This window comes from Dipteris shenzhenensis, chromosome 26 (assembly GCF_047967505.1).
Source record: "Dipteris shenzhenensis isolate YYH24624 ecotype China chromosome 26, Dip_SZ_1.0, whole genome shotgun sequence".
NCBI lineage: Eukaryota > Viridiplantae > Streptophyta > Polypodiopsida > Gleicheniales > Dipteridaceae > Dipteris > Dipteris shenzhenensis.
In genome coordinates, this window is record NC_141621.1 from 37,342,696 (window position 1) to 37,361,133 (window position 18,438).

At 47.2% G+C, this 18,438-nt stretch overlaps 2 protein-coding genes across 5 annotated transcripts in view; one reads left to right on the forward strand and one right to left on the reverse strand.

The window, feature by feature from the left end:
* LOC147885026 (uncharacterized) overlaps window positions 1–18,438 on the forward strand; it is a 49,511-nt gene that overhangs the window by 15,106 nt on the left and 15,967 nt on the right. The window lies entirely within an intron of this gene.
* LOC147885027 (uncharacterized) lies at window positions 2,740–13,806 on the reverse strand. Its single transcript, XM_087397968.1, has 4 exons — window positions 13,779–13,806; window positions 12,961–13,604; window positions 12,795–12,907; window positions 2,740–2,815 (listed from the first exon to the last, which is right to left on the reverse strand). The coding sequence occupies exons 1-4, from the start codon at window positions 13,804–13,806 to the stop codon at window positions 2,740–2,742; spliced, it is 861 nt and encodes a 286-aa protein (XP_087254094.1).

Sequence of the window (18,438 nt, forward strand, 5' to 3'; positions counted from 1 at the left end):
AGATACATGTTCCGGCTGTATTACCGGACATGCAAATTTCACCTCGTAAAGTTTTCACCCATGTTGTGGCTTGCTGATATTGCAATAAGTTCTATCGTAAGTGGTGTGTTGCCCTATCAGCTAGACTGTCAGAGCATTTTTTCCTTGGAAATGCTCATTTGGGAGAGACTAAATGAGATAGTTTTCACAAGCAGTTTAGCTTGAATGAAGAGAATGTGGACTGGAGCATTTTTTCCTTAGAAATGCTCATTTGGGAGAGACTAAATGAGAGAGTTTTCACAAGCAGTTTAGCTTGAATGAAGAGAATGTGGACTGCTTTTTTATTAGCATTCTCCTTTAGTGCTAGCCTTTGTCATGGCTGGGTCTGCCCTTCACCTTCTGAGTGCTAACAGAAATTCAGTATGAAGATCTTTTATAAATGGATGCTCAAATATGTGTGGATATGTATGTGTGAGAGCATATGTTTATACTATGGTACACACCAACAGTTGGGCATGATGACCTCTGGGGATGTTACAGTGGCTAGTCCTTGCTATGCGTGATGGAGCTTATGGTTTTCAACCTCGTGAGTGATTGGCATGAGATTGAACTACACTGTGTGTTGTGTTTGGGCATGTTATGGATTCGTCCAGAGTGGACATGCGAATTAGAAACGCTTCTTTCTTAAAGAAACGCGTCATTCTGGAACTTTTTCTATGGCTATTTGTAAAGTGTGAGAGGTGGGCTGTAGTGTTGGTACTTGGATAAATCCATCCTCGCTCAAGTGGAAGTGATGCTCTTGTAGAATGAGATTTTTGGGGCATGTGGCTGGGATGGGGAGTCGGGACATCTATGTCCATTGAAGTCACACTTGCCATAGGTAAACTCTGATGACGTGGTGGATCTCTTGCTGTGTGAGGCATGAGAAGGGGACACTGAGGGAGACTGTTATGAGGGGGATGCGCCATGACAGCGACACATGACTCATGAGTATTGCTCGTCTCCATAGGCCATGACAGTGACACATGACTCATGAGTAGTGCTCATCCCCATTGGCTGCGATCTTGGTGGATGATGAGAGAATGTTTGTTTTCTCTTGTTGTTCTGACCATTCTGTCTAGCCTTGTAAAGGTAGGTGATCATGTGAAAGGAGGTATTTGTGTGCAGGATCGTGCTATGAGCTCTACGATGTATGATGTCATGTGCAGTGTGTTCTGCTGCAAATTATGCGAGAACATCGTGATGTGTAGCGTCTCTAATTAACCCACTCATTCTCATTGAGGTTTGTTGCCCATATGGCTCTTGCATGTAAGGCTCATTGTGTGATTAAAGAATAAAAAAGGAGGGATTTGGTCTTCACATGCTGAAAGTGCGCCTAGAAAAACTCTCTTGAATCTTGTGAGGGATGCTTGTCCGTTGTGGAGTGTGCCTAGGATACAAGTTTCATGGTGAGCTTGGGTCCTGCACAGATGCAACCCAAGATATAGGATCTGATGAGCTCAAGTAGCTTTCGTGCATGTCGTGACTCACAAATGCTTGTGCAGCTGTCAGATGTCACTGTAGTCCCTTTGTTGTGTCTAAAATTAGCACTACATTGGAGTAAGGGTCTGTGCTAGTGTTGATTCCTTTCCTCCCAAGTGTCTACAAAAGAGACCAGCTTGTCTATGTAGAGCCCAAAAATCCTTACTTCAGTCCAATGGCTGCATGCAAGAGGTGCCTGGAGCAAGCCCTGGGTCAATAAGAAAGAGCGACTAGAAGGGTGGCGGGGGTTTGTATTGGATTGTAACAGGCTGAGCGGAAGGAGGTCACAAATTCAGCAAAAAATTACTGCTGACATGACCAGAAGAGCTACGGAATGGAGCAAGAGCTATTGGGATGGAGTGAAAGAGCTAGCGGGTTGGAGCGGAGGCTAGTGAGGTGAACAGAGAGTTCACATCCTGGCTGTCAACAGTCTCTTGTAGTGCTGCTAGATGCCTCTGCCCTCTGCTGTGTTTGAAATCAACACTAGTCATCTCTTATGCAAGATGTGGATGAGAGTCTGTGCCGATGACAATCCCTGCCCTCCTAGAGTGTTCGCAAAGAAAGCCAACTCATCAATGTAGAGCCCAAAGCTGGTGGGGGATAGAGGACACCCTTGTTTCATACCAATAGTGCTACTCACCTCCGGCACAGCCTATGACTTTCTTGTATAAATCCATAACTACCCAACTAATTGCATCTGTAATGGTGAATTAGAGATGAGGTGAGCCGATGGCATCGAATATAGAGCGTTTTGGAAGTCTAAAGAACTAGCTATATTCTCTTTGTTGCCACGTACATTATAGAAGGTATCAGCCTAGTCTTTCCATAGACTCAGGTTCTTGATGAGGCATGCGAATTTAATAATAGGCCATATTGGTCTGATTGGGCATTCAATACAGCATGTTCTTGGCTGAGAGTAGTCAATTTCTATCAAGTAGTTGAAATGGCTGGCAGTGTTCCATTGGAGATTGGCACCTGTTGGCTTAGGATGTTGTAGTCAGCCCTTGATTTTACTGAATTTTGGTCAGATCCAGGATTTTGGAGCTATTTTGTTATTTGGACATTTGCTGGAACCTTGTTGGAGAGCCCATAGAGTTATTTCGAGGTCCATTTTTGCAGGTATATCTATCGAAATAAATACTTAGCTGTTATATGTATAGGATTCGTCAGAACTCTGAAATATCATTCTATTCAAATCATGCAATACTACCAGGGTTTATGTTCTAGTATGGGGTAGTTCTAATTTACACACCATACTGCATCCGATTTCTTTATTTCCCCATGCTCTTTAATTCCTCGTGTGGATGTTTTAAGTCTAGAACATGTCAAACAAAACAATTAGTCCTCCAAGATTTAATTGCACCCAAAGGAGCAGTTAGGAGCTCCAATTTCCAGTTGTCTTTTAACACAACAAAATGGACTTGAAGAAAGGAAAACATGCATATTGGAGAGGTATCTGATGCGATGCTCAATGAAAAAGACTTGCCAGATTATTATTGGGTTGAAGCAGTTGCTATAGCAGTTTACATAATGAACAAGACTTCCACTGCAGCAATACATGGCATGATGCCAGAGGAGAGGTATACTTCTAGGAAACCAGATATTTCTCATTTGAAAGTCTTTGGCTATTACAGCTTGCTGTTTGTAGTTGGTGCCCACTCGACTCAGTTGATTTTTTGATTGCTTGTACTATAGAAATTGGGGATTTTGTGACAGTTAACAGCACATTGCAATTATATTCACTTGGTACAGCTGAATTTTTTGTTTCATTGCATTTGGCCTTTTGTTTGGCTCTGTTGACCTTTCAAAATTCAGGGCTTTTGCCAAAACACACGTCTTTTTTTCTCTGATTGCCTGGGAAGGCCTTGTCCTTCAATTTCTCACATTCAACCTTGCAAGAAATTTGGGCTTTTCCCCTTGTTGCCTTGCATTATCCCTTCTGCATTGAGGACTTCATTCGAGTGATTGAGGACTTCATTGGAGTGATTGGTGTTACGCTCAAGTCGAGGTAACATGACCTCGGAAGGGTCAGTCGACATTTTCCTTTAGAGGATCAATGTTTGTATTATATTTGTTTGGGCTTCATGTAAATGATAAAAAAGGAATCAAGGTCAAGGTCCTTGGTGAGGGTGACATGGCACTAGACTAGGTGGATCTAAGGCTAAGGGACCTAAATGCATGAAATGTGCCAAGAGGCAAATGGTTTTAATGATATCCCAAGAGAGGGGTAAATGATGCATTAAGGAGGGACCCTAAAATGAAGACATGTGGCATACTAGATCTTGAGGTTGCAGGAGTTTTCCTAGTCGAGGTAAAGTGGGTTTTGGTTGAAGTGTGATATATGCCTAGTCAGATGTGAATTTGAGAGTTGGACTTACGAATTGTCAATACAGTTTCAAGCGGTGTTTTATTTAATTAAAACACCCATCGACCTAAATGGAAGTAGAAGAAGAAGCTTCTAGGATGAACCCGTAGAGTCGGGAGTCCGGCTGAACCCGCAGGTGTCACGCCCAACAGGTCATACACTATCTGACAGAATTGCAATGTTAGAGGATGCCTTGCAACAGATTTTAGCGTAGCAGTTACAAGCAAATGTAGGGCAATCTGAGCTGAGGAAAATGGTTCATAGTATGTCTGCTAGACCATCCCATGAAGAGAAAGGTAAATCTCCAATGGAACCGGAGTCCAGTGTTCATACGGTTGAGCCTAGGAGGACTAAGGTGCCTAATATTGCCATTTATAGGCCATAAAAGTATTCTGGTCGGAAGTCTGACCGTAGTTCTGATATCATTGAGACCTGGTTACACAAATGGGACGAGGCATTCGCCATTTGTGAAATCAGGAATGATATGAAGAAAATCCGCGAGGCCACCCATATGTTTAATGAGGCAACGGATAGGCGGTGGATAAAACAATAGAAAGATGGAGTGGCATTCACTACTTGGGAGGGGTTTAAAAGAAATTTAGAAAACACTTCTTACCTCCTGACGAAGCATCCGAGCTTGGGATGAATATCGAAACCTTCATCAGAAGAATTTATCAGCGGCGGAATACACTGATAAGTTCAGAGAAAGTGTAATGAAGGTTGATGAAGCTCTACCTCAGTCAATCCAAGTAAAAGATTTTATCTTTGGATTGAATGATCGGATAAAGATGAAAGTTCGGGCTAAGTATGCGAACACGCTAGATGAAGCAATTGCCATAGCTCTGAACTATGAGGATGCCAAGGGAAACAGACCAAGTGGGTTTGTGCAGGTTGGGACTCAGTATGGGTACCCGAAGAAAACTGGGTTTAAGAAGAAGTGAATCAGCAAAGGGAGTGCCTCACAGCCTAGTGGTCAAGCCAAGCAGGCGAAACCAGTTGAGACTCCAAAATCAAGTACCACTATCGGAATGAAAAGAAAAGTAACACCAATGGTAGCCCGGGCTTGGTCGAAGTCTTCTTTGAACTCAGAGCAAAGGAAAGGCTTGTGCTTTGGATGCCTTCAGCCTCATCAATGGAAAGATTGTCCACGAAACACAGAATGTCGGATGGCTAAGATGGTGGTCTCATAATGCGACGTGGAAATGGAGGGAAGTCCCAGAGCAGATTCAGCTAGCGGGATCTTCTCAAAGGTCAGTACCTTTTTTGTTATGTCTGTCTGTTGCTAAGTTAGTAACTAGTGCACTTGATAATATCCTGTCAAAGCCCACAGCAACGGGGTAGATAGCCTTTTATGATACGGAGTTAATTAAGATGAAAGGGCAAGTAGCTAATCACGATGTCATTGTGTTGTTTGACTCAGCATCAACGCACAATGTAATTAACTCCAAGCTTGTAAAGAGGCTGAAACTAAAGACTAGCCCATCTGACTATGCATATACAGTCAGAATGGTAGATGGAAGTTCAACTGAAGTATGGGACCAAAGGATTACCGAGTTGGAGCTTTGAATTCATGACTATGTTGAGAAGCTTGATTTTGAAATGACTAAGCTTGCTCATGCAGACATAGCCTTGGGTAAGGCTTGGCATTCTAGGAAGAATCCAGCCATAGATTGGAAAAAGCACATTTATCAATTCAAGATGAATGATGTGCTGTATGTCTTACGAGGTGATAAAGATATACCTCAAGGACCGTTGGTTTTCGTAATGAAAATTCGAAAAGCTTAAGAAGAGTTTTTGTTTCTTTGTACAGCATCGGTAGAGCCGATTGATGATTCTTCGGCTAGCACTGATGTTGCTCAAAATGGAGAGATGGCCAAGCTGGTTGATCAAATAGCAGAGGAGTTCTCTGATTGTTTTAGGGATGAACTACCTTATGGGTTACCTCCAGAGCGGAATGTTCAGCATAAGATTAAACTAATCGTGGAGGCAGAACCTATAAATAGACCTCCCTATAGGTTGAGTTTTACTGAAGAGGCGGACGTGCGAAGACAATTGCAAGAATACCTTAAGTTAGGGCAGATTCAACTAAGTTTCTCACCTTTTGCTTCACCAGTGATATTAAAGAAGAAGAAAGATGATACTTTTCGTCTCTGTATAGATTATAGAGCATTGAATAATATACTATTAAGCACATGTATCTGATGGCTTGGATTGATGATTTGCTCTTGCATTACATGAGGCCGTAATTTTGAGTAAGATAGATCTTAAATGTGGCTACCATCAGATCCGTATTAGAGCCGAGGATGTGCATAAAATCGCTTTTAGAAGCAGGTTTGGACATTATGAGTTTTTGGTAATGCCCTTTGGACTTACCAATGCTCCAACTACATTCGTCACGCTTATGAACGATTTACTACGTCCGTATATCGGAAAGTTTGTAGTACACTTTATTGACGATATTCTGATATTCAGTAAAAGTATTACTGAGCATTATGAACACTTAAGGATAGTGTTCAGTACTTTGAGGAAAGCCAGTCTTTATGTAAATAAAAAGAAAACTATACTGTGTATGGTAAGACTTGAATACTTAGGATTCATAATTACTCCTGAGGGGATAGAAATGGATCCAAAGAAAGTGGCTGCGATAATGACTTGGCCAATCCCTCAGAGTTTGACCGCTTTGCGATCATTCTTGGGATTTGTCCAATTTTATCGAAGGCATATCAGAGGATATTCCGAAATAGTATCGCCATTGACTGATCTGACCTCAGACAAAGTATCTTTTATATGGGGACAGAATCAACATGAAAGTTTTAACACTATAAAAGAAGTAATGGTCTCAGGACCAGTGTTAAAAATAGTTGATCCCCAGAAACCGTTTTTCCTTGAAACCGATGCAAGTGGCATTGCGGTAGGAGCAGTTCTCCTTCAAGAGGGAAGGCCAGTAGCCTTTGAAAGCAAGAAGCTTTCTCTCTCTCAACGAAATTGGTCAACTCATGAATTAGAGTTGTATGCTGTTGTCCATGCTCTGAAAACATGGAGATATTATTTGTATGGATCAGAGTTTTATGTTGATGTTGATCATGATACTTTGAAACATTTTTGTAAACAACCTGACTTGAGAGGCCGCCAAGCTAGGTGGGCAGAACTCATGTAGGAGTTAAACTTGACGATTCGGTACCGAAGAGGGCTGGATAATAAAGTTGCTGATGCGTTGTCACGCATTATGCATAACATGAGTTTCATGGTATTAGAGAGTGCTCTAATGACCGAGATTGGAGAAACTCAAAAGGTGGATGAGTTCGTCCAGAGCCTTTGGCCTAAGGCTCATGTATTCAAACCCGGGAAGAAGGATGACCTGGCATCCAGAAAAGGCCAAACTTATGCAAGATATGCCATAAGGGATGGTATGCTGAAAAGAAATGGCAAGGTAGTAGTACCTAATTAGAATGATCTCAGGCAGAGAGTCATTCAACAATGCCATGATAGCCTATGTGCGGTACATCCAGGAGTCCAGAAGACATGATCTCGTAAAGCGAGATTTCTTTTGACCAAAGATGAAAAAGCATATTCATGAATATGCGACACGTTGTTTTTTGTGTCAGGTAAGTAAGGTAGAGCGGGTGAAGCTTCCCGGACTTTTACAGCCCTTGGAGATAGCACTGGGTAGGTGGAAGAGCATTTCCATGGACTTTATTGTAGGTCTGCCTACAACACAAGATTATTCTATCCTTGTGGTGGTTGATTATCTTACCAAGATGGCTCACTTCATTCCAACTAGAGAGTCTGTTAGTGCCCCGCAAGTGGCGGATTTGTTTATTAGACATATATTTCGTTTGCATGGATTACCCAAATCCATAGTGTCAGACAGAGATGTCAAATTTACTGGTCATTTTTGGACTGCGGTGTTTGAGACACTAAGGATTGAGTTGGGAATGAGTAGTGGGGATCATCCAGAAACGGATGGTCAGACGGAAAGAATCAACCAAATTTTAGAGAATATGCTTACAGCATATGTGTCATTGAGGCAACATACATGGACAAGTGATTGCCATTGTTAGAATTTGCCTACAATGATAGAAAACATTCCTCTACAGGGTTCAGCCCGTTTGAGCTAAACTATGGTTATAGACCAGCGAATCCAACTACAGTTGGAGTATCTCAGAAAGTGCCTAGTGCCGCGAACTTTGTGGTTCAGATGCGGGAGATGCTAGCACTTGCGAGAGCTAACATCCGCCAAGCTATGGATAGAGCTAAGGCGTATGCGGATGAAAACTGATCCGCTAGAGAATTTAAGGAAGAAGAAAAAGTTTTTCTCAGGGTTCCTTCGCACTCTAAGTCTTTGACTGTAGGAGAGTGTGCTAAGTTATCATCTCGATATTATGAGCCATGGTTAATTCTAAAAAGAATAGGCAAGGTAGCCTATAAATTAGAATTACCACAGGGTTCTAAGGTGCATCCAGTGTTTCATGTTTCTCGTTGAAAGAAATTTTTGCATACAGGCGACTCACTAATCGAGGGTGTTGTTTTGTTTTAGGAGATAAAGGATAATGCAAGACGCAAACCAACAGGAATCCTGGACCGAGGAACAATGCAAGTATGCAATCGGAAGATACCCACGGTGTTGGTTGCATGGCATGGTTTACCTCTATCAAAAGCTACCTGGGAATCCGTATACCAGTTACGGAGAGTATTCCCAGACTTTATCATCGAGGACGCTGATGCGTGAAGAGGGAAGGAATGTTACGCTCAAGTCAAGGTAACATGACCTCGGAAGAGTCAGTCGACCATTTCCTTTAGAGGATCAATGTTTGTATTATATTTGTTTGGGCTTCATGTAATTGATTTAAAAGGAATCAAGGTCAAGGTCCTTGGTGAGGGTGACATGGCACTAGACTAGGTGGATCTAAGGCTAAGGGATCTAAATGCATGAAATGTGCCAAGGGGCAAATGGTTTTAATGATATCCCAAGAGAGGGGTAAATGATGCATTAAGGAGGGGCCCTAAAGTGAAGACATGTGGCATACTCGATCCATCTAGGGAATTTTGGGGCTTGGTGGAAATTAAGTAAGCAAGAGCTTCAACGTAACGATTTGAAAAACAAGAGAGAGCTTAGTACTACCACCGAGATCGGCTGGGAGGTGATTTCATGTGCCTTCTTGAAACCTTTAGCAAGGAATGAGCGTTGTTTACCATAGAGAGAGGAAGGAGATGAGGGTAGAGAGAGAGTAGAGTCGACAACCGATTGGGTCCCTGTACCCACTGAGGGCCCCCTCCCCCAATCAGGGGAGAATTTGCTTTATACTTGGAGAACTGAGAAATACAAAGAACACTCTTCAAGAGAGCAGGGAACACGCTTTTGAAGAGCTCATTGTGCACATGTATAGCAGAGCCAAAGACTTGAGAGGCAACGCCGACCAATACTGAGACCTTGATGCTGTCCACACTGACGATGTAGGACGCTTCTGCAAGGCAAGGAAGAGGCTTGTGCTATCTAGCGGAATGCAGGGTTACTGCGTGAGTGAGAGAGTGAAAAGCTAGAAGTGATAGATCCTATGAGAGAACTGAGAGATGGCGGAAATATAGAGCTGAGAGTGAGCTGTGTAAACTGAGAAGCTGAGGAAACAGTGTCCAAACCTCTCTGGTTGCTGGTCCAAACCTCCGATTGTTGTGCTGCGTGGTCACCTTCAGATCAGGCTGAACTGATGGCCAAGGGACTGAGGCTAGAGCAGGGTCAGATCTGAGGAGGGGGCTGCACAGGAGGCTGAAGTGGAGCTGTAGGAGGACTGAAGGCAGGAGCAAACTGAATGAGAAAACAGGGCAGCCAAGGGGCCCTTTTATAGCACTGGACTGAGCCAACCCAGTCTGTAAACAGACTGAGTCTGTTTTACAGACTGGCTGGCCTACAACCAGCCTATAAAAAACCCTCCCTGGCTCATTTGCCAGGGGAGTTTTTGGGCATCGCCTTCCCTGCTTACCTGTCCAGCCTTTGGGGACCCTAAAGGGACTCCTAACCTAGGCTAAGACCTAAACTAAAAGATGGAAACACTTAACCTACTATTCTCCAATGGGTACTAGTGAACAAGAACTGACTGCTGACTTGACCTAAGGCTAAGAGACTGACCTACGTAGCTTGTGCCTGACTGTCCTTGGACAAGGGCTCACAAAGGGGTCACAGCATACGACAAAATCTCCTATCTGGGAATTATAATACACTTGTCAATGTAGCCAGTGTGTCACCTTGCACCCAAGTGCAGGGGTGCATGTGACATTCCCTCCTCCTTAACTTGGCGATAGGCTCATTGCTTCCAAGTAGTCCGCCAATATCTGGGGAAACTCCTAGAAAAAATCTTCGTCCAACCACACTGCTTCATGGGTACCTCAATCCCGGAACTTGGTGTAAAACTCCCGGATCCTGCGTCTTGACAGAAGGATCTGTTTTGGCTGCAAAACTTCGGCTTCATCAAGAACTTCAGGTTGTTGCTCGTCGGAAATCTCTGAAAGAGGAGGCTGAAAATATGGCTTCTACCAAGCTACATGGAACACGTTGTGCATAATCGAACTGTCTGGTAGGCGTAACTTCATTGAGACATCGTTGATCTTTTGAATGATAGGGAATGGTCCGAAGCTCCTGAAGGACAGCTTAGAGCATCGCTTGCCCACCTGCTTCAATCGTTGCTTGATAATGCGTAAATACACCCATTGACCCTCTTTATATTGGACATCTCGTCTGGATTTATTAGCTTGGCGTGTATACGATGCTTGAGCTTTGGCGATGCGGCTTTTGACGGACTCCGTAATCTCTGCCATGGATTCGGTGGTTTTGTTGGCTTCAAGAGATGGAGACACTATCCGGGTGAGGAGTGAGGTAAATCGCTGTCCAAATACCGCTTCATAAGGTGTGCGACCAATAATCGAAGAATAGGTATCGTTCAAAATGGCCTGCACGAGCGGAAGAAACTGCTCCCACTTTCCTTGAGCATCATGACAATATGATTTCAAAATATCAAATACCATACCATTATACTTTTCCGTCTCGCTGTTCGATTGCAGATGGAAAGCGCTGGACATTTGCAGCTTAGTACCACAATTATCAAACAAGGCTTGCTAAAAGTTAGACGTAAACTTAGAGTCCCTGTCAGATGTGATGGTCTTTGGCAACCCTCCAATGGGATACCAATACTTAATAAACAAATGAGCTACATCTTCAGCGCTGGCCGTTTGTTTGCAGGGAATGAGCATATAATATTCACTAAAGTGACAAACAATAGTAAGACATTGAGTATTACGCGTACCTGCGGATGCTGGAAGTGGTCCCACAAAATCCATACCTATGTCCTGGAAAGGACCATCGGGGATGGGCAATGGTATAAGTAAGCCTGCTGCTTTCTTGTGGGAAGCCTTGACCTTTTGGCATATTTGACAATCCTGCACATAGCCGTATACGTCCTTCCGCGTCTTTGGTCAATAGAAATAGCGCTCTAACTTCTCCAAAGTCCCGTTGATACCTCTGTGACCACCGGTAAGGGCGTCATGGGCATCATGAAGAAGCAACTGTCGTTTGTCTTTGAGTACACATAACCTTTTCTTATAGAAAAGCCAACCGTCCTCTAATGAGTAATGGCCTGTGGAGCAAGCGTCGTGGCTAAATGGAACTGCGTGCCAAACTCTGCTGACTCCGCGTACTGTGCCTAATGCTATCAAGATCCTTTCCTTTGATTTCGAGCACAGTGGCCTGCTCAATGGTCTAGATGGAACCTTTCCGACTGAGAGCGTCTGCAACGGGGTTGTTTTTGCCGGGAACGTACTCGATCATTCCCCCAAACTGTTGGAATATCTGACTCCACCGTTGTTGTCGATCACTCCATTGCGTACTAGGCATTATCTGAAGCCACTTAAGGGCTTGGTGATCTGTCTTCACCGTGAAAGTCCATCCGTGTAGGAAAGGCTTCCAATGTTTTAATGCCTGGATGATACAGAGGAGCTCTCTATCATACATTGAATAGTTCTGTTCGGCATCGTTAAGCTTTCTGCTGTAGTATGCCACGGGCCTATCTTCTTGCTGTAGAACTACCTCTATGGCGACATTGCTAGCATCTGTGATTACCAGAAATGGATCATCCCAAGAGGCGATCTTCATAACTGGTGCTGTCGTGGCCAACCGTTGTAAGTCGTGGAAGGCCTGCAAAGCTTTGCCTGTGACTTGAACTTTTTGTCTGCGTGTCTTTATCCCCTTGAGTAAATCTGTAAGAGGGGCTGCGTATGTTGAGAAACCCTCCATGTACGAGCTGTATGCTTGACACAAAACCACAAAGGATCGGATCTCCTGGGCCATCGTGGGGACAGCCCAACTTGTGATAGCTTGGATCTTCTCAGGGTCCAATCGAATTCCTTGAGGACTAATGATGTAGCCTAAATACTGAATTTCCAGCAATCCGAATTCACTTTTCTTCCGTTGAGATATAGCTGGTTATCACGTAATAACTGTAGGGCACATCGCACATCCTTAATATGCTGCTCGGCTGTCGTGGAAAAGATAAGGATATCATCGAGAAAGATGAACAGGCACTTCCCAATATAGTTTGCGAATACCCGGGACATCATCTTGTTGAATGTTGGTGGTGCATTCTTCAGACCAAAGGGCATGACGACGAACTCGTAATGAGCTCGCTCAGTTCGGAAAGCTGTCTTTGGGATGTCAGCTTCAAAAATCCGGACTTGATGGTAGCCACTCTTGAGGTCAATCTTTGAAAAAAATCTTGCACCATTGAGTCTTTCCAAGATGTACTCGATGCGGAGCATAGGAAACTTGTTGCTTACCGTAAGTTTGTTGAGTGCTCTGTAGTCGACACATAGTCGTGCGGACTTATCCTTCTTTGCCACAAATAGTATGGGTGCAGCAAAAGGCGAAGAAGAAGGTCTAATAAACCCTGCGCGCAGTAATTGAGACAATTGCTGCTCTAAATCCCCCTCCATAGACTTTGAAAGTCGATAAGGGAACTTACTTGGAGATGTTGAGTCTGGAAGTAGATCGATGCGATGGTCTTCCGGTCGGTTGGGAGGTAGCTGGGGTGGCAGATCGCGTCCCGGAGCATGATGTCTTTGAACTCTTGGAGTAGATCCACCATTGCTTGCCCCATCGGAGGAGCGGCTTGAACTGCAGTGATCTGGCACTGGACATAGACAAGTGCACACATGGCACCCTTGCAGACTGCGCGACCTGCTTGAATATGAGAGATTAATGGAATCCTTGGTATGCTCCGATCACCGCGTATCACGGCGGGCTCAGGTAAACCTTCCACAATCGTGAAGGTGTCCTGCCGCCAATTAGGTGTCGGAACATGCTCACGAAACCACTGAATCCCGAGGATCCTGTCGCACCCCATTAAAGGAGTCAATATAAAATCCCGCGTAAACATGGCCTTCTGAACTGAAAAAGTGAACTGGATGGCCTTATGCGTGATATGTGTGCGCAAGCCGGGTGTGAACCCATCCACTGTAAGCTCGCGAGGCACCAAGGTGCACCCCACTGTCTTGGTAAGCTGAGGGGAGATGGCATCTTCTGAACTCCCCATATCGAATAGGACAAAAAATTGATGCCCGTTAGCTGTGCCATACGCTCGAATGAGCGCCTTCTTTTGATCTGAGAAGTCGCCCTCCTTCTTACCTTGAAAGACCACCGTGGGAATGGCGTTCAAAGCAGGGAAGACGGCATTCGTAGTCGAGGATGGAGGTGGAGCTAGAAGAGCCAATACATTAGCGACGAATGAAGTAGGTGCTTTCGCATCCTTTTCGGCAGGCCACTTTGGACAATTCTTCTTGCCATGCCCAGCGATGTGGTGGCAATGAAAGCAGCGATGTTCTTGGTGATATTGCTTCTGCTCGTCGGGCTGTAGATAGCCTCCTGTAATACCCGCTTTAGCCTTCTCATCCGGAGCCATCTTTGGCTTGGATTTCCTCTTTTGACCAGATGCCTGGCCGTCTTTCTTTTGGAACTGGTTGTCCTTCTTCTGATCCTTACCCGCTGTCTTGTTTGACTGCTGCGGGGCTTTGGAATCTTTCTGGACCTGCTTGGGCTTTCCCCCGTTCAACATCATCTCCTGATTCAGTGCGAGAGTCAGCGCCCGCTCGTAATCCGGTGGGTCGAAGTTCCGAATGGTAAAACGTATGTTCGTGTCTAAACCTCGAATGAATTGCTTCATCTTGGCGCTCTCCATCACGGCCAACTGTTGCGCCAGTGTGATGACCTTATTAATGTTTGTCAACACAGGCAAACCATTCTTGGAGAGACGAGCAAACTCATTCTCCAGGTTAAGCATATATTGGGGTGGGAGAAAACGGGCTTTGAGGTCGGCCACAAACGTTACCCAAACGAAATTCGTCTTAAACGTTTTTGGGTCAGCATGCTTACTAGCCCAATGCTGCCACCAAGTCCCGCCTCACCTGTAAGATGAGGGGCTACAAGGTGGACTTTATCTTGCTCATCTTGAATCCGCGCTAACGGAAAATGAGCTGTGATGAATAAATTGCAAAATTGCTGAATGATCACACTTACCATCATACTTAACAAAATTTGGAGTGGAGTGAGTGGTATTACCTTTGGCGATGGTGAAGCTGTGGCGGAGATGGCCACTGCGCTCAAACTTGCCTGCATAGCGGCTAACATCTGTTTGTGTTGGAGAAGCATCGCCTCTCAGTCTAGCTTTTGTTGCCTCTCTGCCTAGGCGAGCTCTGCGCGTGGCAGTGCCTCCTGATTTTTGCGTTCCTCACGCATCAACAAGAGCAGTTTTTCAAAATCTGTGCTTCTTCTTTCTTCCAGCGGCTTTTCTGCTTCTTTTTCCTCCAGATGTTGTTTTGTCTGGTCCAGCTGTCTTCTGCTTTCTTCCAGCTGGGATGAATGTTCTTCGAGTTGCTGCAGCAGGACCCGATTTTGCTCTAGAAGGTTCGCCATCATTTCTTGAGCATTTGGCGGAACCGTATCTTGTTGGTAGTCTTTCTCCTCTTCAAAGTCTTCACGGTTGAAATCTTTTCCTGACCCTTCCATGGTGCTTGATTGTGTGTCCTCTCCGGATCTCAGCACAACCATACACTCGCGGTAGTCAAGCTAGATACAGACTGAAGCTCTGATACCAATGTAACATGCAACGGTTATCTGATCGTGTAATTCACAGCAAGACCTTCTTTAAACCTTTAGCGAGGAATGAGCGTTGTTTACCATAGAGAGAGGAAGGAGATGAGGGTAGAGAGAGAGTAGAGTCGACAACCGATTGGGTCCCTGTACCCACTGAGGGCCCCCTCCCCCAATCAGGGGAGAATTTGCTTTATACTTGGAGAACTGAGAAATACAAAGAACACTCTTCAAGAGAGCACGGAACATGCTTCTGAAGAGCTCACTGTGCACACGTATAGCAGACCCAAAGACCTGAGAGGCAACGCCGACCAATACCGAGACCTTGATGCTGTCCACACTGACGAAGTAGGACGCTTCTGCAAGGCAAGGAAGAGGCTTGTGCTGTCTAGCGGAATGAGGGTTACTGTGTGAGTGAGAGAGTGAAAAGCTAGAAGTGATAGATCCTATGAGAGAACTGAGGAGCTGCTCTTGCGAACTCCCTCCCTCCTCCGCTCCCCGTCTACCCCCCCTTGCGCGCTGTGCGGCCCTCCCTCCTTCAGCCGCTGCCGCGCGGCCATCCGCCCCCCCCCTCACCCTCCGCCCGTCGTTCCTCTCCTCCCCCCTCGCCACACTCCGCTCAGCTCACCCCGCCTCCCCGCTCCTTTCCTCCTCGCCCCGCCCGTCGCTCCCCCCCCCCCCGCTCCTCCTTCCCTGCTCCTCCCCTCTCTGCATTCAGCCCCCCCCACCCGCCCCACCCCCTCGCGTGGCGCTACCAACCCCCTCACCCCCTCCTGCCCCTCCCCGCTACTGCGCCACGCTGCCCCCCATTTGCCCTCCCCTCCTTACCTCTCCTCCCCACCCCCCTCGTGCGGCGTTGCCACACCCTCCCTTCCCCTTCCTCTCACCCCCTGCGCCGCGCTGTCCCCCCCCCCCTCTCTTTCTCCTCCTCCTTCCTCAGCCATCCCTTTCGTCACCACCCTCTCCCCCCCCCGTTTTCCCATATCTCTCTATCCCTCCTCCTTCCCCCCCCCACCTTAATCCCCATCCCCGCCCCCTCCGTTTTCTTCCCCTTCCCCCGTCTCGGAGTGTTCGCAGTTAGTCAATGCGATATGGCGGCCACGTGCGCGGAACCGGTGGCCCAGACGGACCCCCCCCCTCCATCAGCCTATCGCATAACATTGACAGAGCACCAGGTCTCCTTGGTGAAGCAGGCCGCCACGGACTTCTCCCAGACATCGGTTTATGGGAGAGTCATTGGCTACTCCCCTTCACGAGCAGACACAGGGACTGGTTGCAGCCCTCTACCTCGAGGACAGTCACATCGAGGAGGTTGCACTCATGGGACGTGGCATCTTCTGGCTTAAGCTCTCCTCAGCACAGGCTGCGAGCGACATGGTCAGGCGATCCCCTACTGCTGTGGGTGGGAAGATCATCCTCATGGTCCCATGGTACAGGGGCTTCAGTGTAGCGGACTTCGATGCCCGCTTTCGCATTCCTCGCCATCCAGTTAACCTTATCTTCCCAGGTCTTGCAACCGAGCTTCGCTCGATCATCAAGGACCTGGGGGCGCACTTTGGTTGGCCTATGCAGGACACCTACGTTGATGCGACGGCAGCCCAAGGGGTGCCACGTGTCAAAGTGGCAGTCCTCGATCCACAGAGCATCCCCTCGGAGTTCGAGATAGAGACAGACACAGGTGTGGTGACGCAACGCATTCTGGTCACTGGTCGCCCAAACCAGTGTCTGAGATGCCATGGCTTCGGGCACCAGGCGCACTCATGTCCTCGCTTCACGGGTACAAAATCTCAGAAGACCCCCGTTCAGGCAACTCAGGATCCTCCGCACCAGTCAGCGACATCCCCTCCCGAAGGGGAAGGCTGGACGGAGGTCAAACGAAAACGGAAGGGAAACAAAGCAGGCCCCAAAAAACCTGCCCATCTACAGCAAGAGCCCCCTCCGTTGGTTCCTACTCATCAGCAGCCCGGTAAGGGGAAGGAGAAGGGAAAGGAGAAGGTCAGCCAGCCTTCCCCTCATCCTTCACCCCGCCCTCCTCCCCCTCCCCCCTCCTCCTCGATTCTCCGATCCCCACCCCCTCCAGGATCCCCCTCCGCACCGGTGGTTTCCACTCCACTCTCTTCCTCGAGCATGATCCAGAGGGATTCCCCCCCTCCACCTGCGCCACCTGCAGCCCCGAAGCCAGCATAGACCTCACCCGCACCTATCCCTCCTGGCCCAGCGCAGGGGAGAGGCCCTTCCCCGCAGGTGGCCAGCACCCCTCTCTTTGGTTCAGACTCCTCATCTTCGTCCCCATGCCCAAGGGCTGCTCCTAGAGCTCCTCCATTGGAGTTTTATCGAGCAGGTCCTTGGGATTATTTGGATGCAGTGGGTATTGGATCCTTGCATGCCTAGACATCAGCATCTTCTTCCTCCGCAAGGGGGCGGAGGGTAAGGTGTCCGTCCTTGCCCCACACGATGGTCCTAGCTATTCCTTCACTATCTCCAGTGAAGGGAATGAGCAATGGACGAATGAAAATGTTTGGGAGGCGATATGAGATCAGTCCCAGGAGCAGGTGCAGGACTGGATTGGTAGCAGAGTAGCGGAGCTTCTTCAGCAACAGTGGCAGGAGGGTGATGTTCGTCTGCGTTGGCGCCACAGCGCCAAACGTTTCCGGCTCCTGGTCATTATTAGACCACCGCTGGAGTGGGCCTACGCGGACGGGCTTCGCCCATGGCGGACCTCAGAGGTAGCGGGCTTCTACAGCGTTTCCTTGGCAGAGGCGTCGAGCTGGTTAGAGAGAGCCTACCACCACGGGACGAAGGGCCTTTCCCCTCTGCTGAAGGTTTTAGAGGATGGGTCCGATGATCCGGCCTCTCCTTCGAAATCTTCACAGAAGCGGCTTCGGTTCCACACAGGACATCCTCCAACCACTTCGACTTCGACCGCAAGCAGACAGTTGTTTGTGGCCCACCTTCCCTCCTCATGAGTATATGCATTATCTCTTGGAATGTTAACGGGTTCCACTCATCAGGAACCCGTGGCCCCAGGAAGATGGTGCTCAGACAGGAGCTCCAGCCAGCCTTGGTGGGAAGGGTAGATGTGCTTCTACTACAGGAGCACAAGCTTTCGGCTTCTCAGACCAGCATTTGTGGGAAGGTCCTCACAGGACGCTCCCACACCTACTGGGAACCTTCGATTGGCGAGCAGGGGAGGAGCGGGGGTGTCTGTACCTCCATCGACGCTTCTCTAGTTCCGCATGTGTGTGGTTTTGGCACTCTGATCCTAGGATGTGCGCTTTGGGTGGGCTTGCATATTGAGGGATCCCGTATCGGCATCCTCAATATCTACGCCCCGACCGATCTCAGACGTAGAGCCGCTTTTTGGAGATCCTTGACAGACTTGTTGCCAGAGATGGACTCTTGGATTGTAGGAGGGGACTTCAACAACCTTGAGACCTTAGAGGAT

Bases quoted from the DNA above. Each gene is read 5' to 3' on its own strand.
- LOC147885027 (XM_087397968.1), bottom strand. From the start codon at position 13,806: ATGGCTCCGGATGAGAAGGCTAAAGCGG. The intron at 13,605-13,778 runs GTATTACAGGAG...TGGCTCTTCTAG, and splicing joins GGATGAGAAGGCTAAAGCGG to CTCCACCTCCATCCTCGACT. The intron at 2,816-12,794 runs GTTTATTAGACC...GACATGTTCTAG, and splicing joins TCTCAATTACTGCGCGCAGG to ACTTAAAACATCCACACGAG.